This window comes from Hylobates moloch, unplaced genomic scaffold, assembly GCF_009828535.3.
Source record: "Hylobates moloch isolate HMO894 unplaced genomic scaffold, HMol_V3 SCAFFOLD_14, whole genome shotgun sequence".
Lineage (NCBI taxonomy): Eukaryota > Metazoa > Chordata > Mammalia > Primates > Hylobatidae > Hylobates > Hylobates moloch.
In genome coordinates, this window is record NW_026652289.1 from 74,636,697 (window position 1) to 74,643,357 (window position 6,661).

Consider the following 6,661-nt stretch of genomic DNA (forward strand, 5'->3'; position numbering starts at 1 on the left):
TTCATATGTTGGATCTTCCTTTTTTTCCTTTTATCTTTCCCATTTTTTATTGAACTTAATTCTGCTCTGCCAGTGCCTAAAAATGATGCTATTATTCTGCCACATTTTAAACCTCAGGTGCAAAGGATTAATTATACTGCTACGGGATTTTCTCTGAAGGCAGAGTCTGAATATGAATTTATTGATTCAAATATATGGCTACCACCTAATAATGAAGTGCTTCGAGGACTGAACAATTGTGTCAAGAAACTGTCTCCGTTAGAGGAATTTTATTTTCTCTCTAAAACTCCTGGGAAAAAATTATAGTACAACATTGTTTTAGAGATATGCTCAATGAAGGTGGATGAACACAATGACAATAACCAGTGAGTTTATACACTTTACCATAGGAATTAACTTATATATAATTTTAGAGTCACTAGTGGAGCTTCATGGATGTCATCTCATGATACTGACCATTACTTAGCAAAACAAACAAACAAAACAAAACAAACAAAAAAACTTTGAAAGTTTGTTTCATATCTTCCTTGAAAAAAGGTTTCAGGTTTTCTTACTTTTACTGAGACATTTTCCCCTAAGAAATGAAAAATGAGTTTATAACTTTGATCTTCTAAGCTGAGTCACAGCAGGCCTGAATATGAGGCAGCTGAAAACACGTGTGTGCATTCCTACCCCATGCAGCATTCTTTATTCTGCAGATCCCTGTCACTAAAGAATTCAGTTAAATACAAAGACCCTCAGGTAGAAACAGGCTGCTAAGAGCCGCCCCCAAGTCTGTGAGTGAGCTGGAGACAGCCACTCATGTATGTCAGCCCTGCTGGAAAGGCCATTAATAAATGCCTAGCACTCCAGGCTAGGAAATGGTTTCTTGGACCAGAAGCAGGTTAAAAATAATTAAATAAAAAACAGGGGTGGGAGAGGGGAAACTTGCATTGAGACTCTTCTGTCCCATTAAAATTAGCAAGCATGCTTAGGGCTTTATTCATTGTGATGACTGGATCTACAGGGAAGTTCTTTTGTCCTACGGCATTCTTTTTTGCACCATGAATACTTGCAGTATTATATAATTGTGATATTATAATAATATGAGTCATAGATAGTATCTGTGACTCATTTCAGTTTCATTAACTCTGACAAGTAGAACATTCAAATTGGAGGCTTTATAGCAAAATATCAAATGTCAGGTCAAAAAATGAAGGTTGATTTCAAGAGTCCCAACCCACATCCTATTCTTGTGACTGCAATTTGCATTTCTATAATACGCTATAATCAAGGACTGCTTAATAATTTTATAAATATTACTAATATTATGAAGGCTTATAGACTGCTGTAAATTTACACAGCAGCTGCGTAATCTGTTTAGAGCTCCGGTGTTTTCTGTTTTTACATTTGCTGGTTGCTGCAAAGCTCTAGGATATGGGTGGTGAGGCTTGTGTTATAGTCTTGTGCAGTTTTGTTATGACATTGGAAGGAGAGCAGATTTTGGCCTTAAATCATGTAAATGGTAAAGTGGCAACCAGAGACTTGAGGCTATGACTCATAGTTCATTCAGTGAACCTCTGAAACATTTCATCAGGTAAACCAGGAAAACAACTTTCATTGGAAAGTGAGATAGAACATCAAGTCGGTTTTACATCATTTTTATGCATCATATTTTATTATATTTGTCATAGTGCTTATTTGCTTTCAAATACCATAAACCCTGCTAATTATAGTCAATAAACAGTTTCGAGGATTTTTTTGCTTACTTACACAGCTGGTTACTATGCGATGGGAGGCAAATGGCAGGCATCCAGGGAAGTCGTGTGTTTTTACCCATTGGTGAAATTGACAGTCACCAGCCACCCATGTTGATTCTAAAATGAAGGCCTGAACTTTGCTTTTGTGCTCTAGTGGTGGGTAATATGCTGATACCACAGCTCAGATATAGAGAACAATTCTTGCTTTCCTCTCTCTGGAGAATGACAGGAATTAAAAAAACTTTTTTTTTTTCAGTTTGAATTAGGCATAGAAAAATTTTGTATTTGTAATGTGTTAACCTTCCTTATGCATTCCCTTCTATGGCCATTTGAAGCATCTTTGTCTCCAAAGATTTCCAGGTATCTAACAGATCTTTATATTCAGTAACAAATCATTTCTGTCCATGAGCCTTTTGGGATGTATAATTTAGTATTCTTTGCCATATGTTAAAGCAAACTAAATATGGCCTGAGAAGGACTCTGTACTTTTATATTTGAGTGCTTGTGATGAACTGTAACCTAGCTTAAAGACAGATGAGATTGAAAACCTAATTTAGTAGTATGCACCTGTAACAATAGCCAAGTCTTGGCCAATCCCAGCAGCCAGAGGCCAGACTTCAACCTTTCATACACTGCTCAATGTTCAAACTATGTTCAAATAAGACATATACACTGACCTGTAACCAACCAGCTGTTCTATACTTCCCTTCCAATTTCTGTATGTCGTTTCCCTTTTTTTTTTGTCTATAAATCTTCTTCTACCATGTGGCTGCACTGGAGTCTTTGTGAATCTGCTGTGATTCTGGGGGCTGCCCAATTCACGAATTATTCATTGCTCAAACTCCTTTAAATTTAATTCAGCTGAAGTTTTTCTTTTATCACGTACCCCAGAACTCTGTGGAACAAAAGAAGTTTTCTTTCTGCTGCCACCCGGGGCAAGGCACTCAGAACCTCTGGGAAATTCCTCATCAGTGAATTAAGGAGGTTGAGTTAGATGGTTCATGTGTAAGGCTTTCTGATTCTATGACATTACCAGAGGTTCCAAACTTAATGCAGCCAGATGAGACCTCATTGAATGTTATTAGGATAATGGAGCAAGGAGGAGACCATTAATTATGCCCAGAAAAAGTGATCTCTCTGGAGGCTGCTGTGGCTATTCAGTTGAAGGAATTCTAATAGGTTAAAGATGAGAATTTTCAAGGTGTCATGAACAATGGGTAACTGCTTACAGGAATTTCCAGAGATTAAGTGATAATTCTCTATTTTATGCTTTCATCTCTCCTCTTTTCTCACCTTTCAACCTCTCCTTGTTAATTGACATTATTTGGGTCCTAAGCGTGTTTTAGTGTATGTTATGTACATACATGGGGTTAACACAAGCATTCATTTAATTATTGTTTTACACGTTAAGTATTTATTTATTTAATCAACAAATATTTACTGAGCATCTTCTCTTTGCTGGGTACCCTGTTAGGTGCTGGGATTACAATAATGCAAAGGCAAAATTGGCTCTTGTACAAATGAGACTTACAGTCTAGTGGGAATAAAATACTATATTTGTTGTTTTTAGATGAATTTGAAATGACTAAAATTTTATAACTAAGTTGCTCTGCTTATTTGTGGGCTTTCATTTTTTTCCTTTTGCAGATTGTTAAGAATTTATATGAAAAAATAGTCCCCGTTCCTCCCTGTTGTACATTTTTGGGTATCCAGAGTGTGCTACTGGATACTCAACCCTTTACAGTATGTTCTTATTTGCATTTGTGATTTTAAACAGTAAAAATGCTCTCCATATACTGCTGTATACTTTAGGGTAAAATCAAAAGAACTATTTGGAAGACAGGTTTCTGAGAGTCACAGGACTCATGAGAAACCCTAGCATATTCACTTGTGTTGCAAAGTTCCTATACAAAATATACTGTATGTAGTTCCTGACTGTAGCCTTTTAAAGAAACATAATTATAGAGTTTTGTATACCAACTTCGAATCCATTTTTGTTGTTACTGCTTTTATCGCCTTTAACTAAAATTGTTTGTTTCAATTACAGACCAAGCTTGTGGTTTCCTAGATTGCTTTTCACTTGCTGGCAAGGGCTTGCAAAGAAGACCTACACGAGCCATGTTAAAAACACTTGAAAAAAAAGGTAGTCAGAGGAACAAGGAAAATGCTGTTTCTGCTTCGTCACCTCCACTGCTCAGAGTCATTTCTCTTAAATTCCTCTGGACCCCCTGCAGGCCTTCTAGCTTTGGCAATGACCACTATATCTGTAGCCTCAGAAAAAAGCAAAATGGTGAACTTTCGTCTTTGGTGTTAGTTGGGAACCAAGAGAATTCAGTAAATTTTTAACCTCTTTGTAAAAGCCATTTGCTCTTTTTTCTCTTTGTTTTCTTTTATTGTTTTTAATATTACTTCTGATTTCATAATATACCTCCAGTTTCATAGACTACATTTCAAATCTAAATGTATACCTTTATATTTTTCTTAATATAAAGCACTGGGTCTTAAATAAGTATTAGCTTTTATACTTAGAAATAAGAAAAAAAAGGAATTTTGAAGTTTAAAGTTTCTATTGAAATGGAGCAAATTTGCTAGGCAAAACCGCCCCCCACCACACACACACACACACACACACACACACACACACACACACGCACCCACATGTGCATGAAATAGGAAAATATTATAGTCTCTTCGGTTCCCTCTTTGCCTCCTTGTTACTATCTTCTTTTCCCTTCTTCTTTTTCACTCCTCCTTATGGCCCATCTAAGCACATTTTATTAAGTCATTTGTCTTCTAGATGTTTGTTGTCAAAACACACACAGTGAAATGGATGCATATATCCAAATGCTAACAAATGGATAAATTAAAATTCTTACATAATGCTCTGAAGATTGTAGCAAGAGAGAAGACTACATACCTGCTTAAGATGAGAAATCACCGTGTGTTTCCATAGCTTCCAGATCCTGTTTTTTAACAAGGAGAAAGAACTTCCCTGCTCCTCACCAATGGCAAAGCGTCTAAAATCACTGAGTACTCACTAATTCCTTTGGCCACTCACACATTTCCTGTCGTTCTCCTAGAATTAAATTTCTGGTTCTCCAGTGTTGCTCCATTGGTTCTCCTCTTAGCTGCACTTTTTGGAGGGCAGGTTGCTTTAACATGCTTTGCTATAATGTACTCAAACATGCTTAACGGGAAGTGTGAAATCAGGTTATTGTAAGAATTTTTCTGTTCTTTGATGCTCAGATCCATTCTAATTGGTAGCAAATGTTCTCTTGTAGGTCCTTGTAGAATTTTACAATATTCTTGGGAAATCCTAACAGATACTATAAATGCTTTTTCTGAATCAGCCTTATTGAGGACAGAAAAAAGAATGAGGGATCGAGAGTATTATTTCCAGATTCTCTAATTTGCGTGGTGAAACTCAAGGGAGTCTTTTCTCTTTACTTGCTTTCTTTTTATTCCCTATAAAATATTCCTAACTGTCATAGTTGCAAAACACCTACAAATAAATGAAACTTTTGCAACATTCTGTTTTTCCCTTAGCATGAAAATTTTCCAACTTTGGCTCACATAAAAATCCATCTTCTTTTTCTGTAATGATGCTTCCCCAAAATACCAAGAAGATACCTACAGGGGTATTTGTCTTTTTTTTTTTCGTGGTTGCCTTACATATGATTTCTCTTCCCTTGTTTGGGAAGTTCCCCAGTTTGTGAATCTTAGCAGGATTCAGAGCTTGCCTCTCATCATTGAATCTAGGAAGTTCCACTATTCAGTATCCCAGCCACCTTGGCTACAGGACATGTGCTAGACCCAGCCTATCAGGCATACCCACTCGGTACTAATGGACAGACCACAGAGAATGGGTGATGGTCTACTCAATGTGTGCAGTGATGATAGAAACATCGGTTTACTGAAGTGGCAGTGGTGGCAGTTCCAGCAGTCGCGTCCGGTCTCTGCTCCTGATGTTGGTGTAGTTAGCTCAGCTAGCTAGCTGAGTGGTCCAGTGGAAGGAGCAGCGTTAAATTCTGTGGCATGATTTTGGTTGTGATTGGGTAGCCTACTATTGTTCCTGATTGTTCTCCAGTACCTTCCATAGCCTTCTCAGTGATTATGTGTGAATATCCACCATCATTTCAATTAATTCAATTTCTGCTTAAAGCAGCCAGTCTTTGTTTTGTTATTTCTGTTATTTGCAAGTAAGAACCTAGATTGATAGGGAGTTTGAAACCAGGAATGGTTCCAGGAAATAGAACCACAGAAAAATTGGGGGAAGCTGGAATTGGTTGTCTGGGTTAGTTGGAGCTGAAGACAGTGAAAAATCCAGCTGCATAAGGGATAAGACTGACACCCCATAACATTTGGTGGAAAATTAGCAAATAAATCGTCTGTGAACTTCTAGAATGAGTTGCTAGTTGAAAGAAAACCTTTTGGGAACCAAGTAGGGACTTCCATGCAACAATTGCATAGGAATGAGGACTTGAAAAACTGGGCTGTTGTGATGGCTGCATGTAATAGTGGCAGACGGCTTAAAGAAAGGGAATATAAGCTCAAATTCCTAAATATTCTTACCTAAGGATGGATTGAAAAATAGGGGCTTTCTATGAGTACACTAAAAGAATCTCTTTTGTACTATATATATTACAAATTTATTTTGTAACTCTTTCAGGGTTAAAAAGTCAAAAGCCAAATGCAGTAATGCAAGTTGTCAACTAAGGATGTCATTTGAATTCACAGCTAGGTCCCTTATTTTGGTATTTGGTTTGGGTATTTAGAGAAAGAGTGGGACTCTGAGAACTAGAACAGGGGATATGGTAGGATTTGGTGAATTCAGGGCACCCTGAATCTCTGAAGTCCATCAACCCACCCTTGCCAGTTGGAGCAGCCCTGTGGCCTTCTCTGATGAGGCTATTCGTGTCTTG

General features: G+C 37.4%; 1 protein-coding gene across 1 annotated transcript in view; it reads left to right on the forward strand.

Annotated features, from left to right (window-relative positions):
• FSIP1 (fibrous sheath interacting protein 1) overlaps nt 1-4,102 on the forward strand; it is a 155,554-nt gene extending 151,452 nt beyond the window's left edge. The window contains exon 11 of the mRNA XM_058427928.1: nt 3,787-4,102. Within this exon, the coding sequence (XP_058283911.1) occupies nt 3,787-3,807 (21 nt within the window). The 3' untranslated portion in view covers nt 3,808-4,102. The remainder of the gene's footprint in view (nt 1-3,786) is intronic.
• The last annotated feature ends 2,559 nt before the right edge of the window (nt 4,103-6,661 follow it).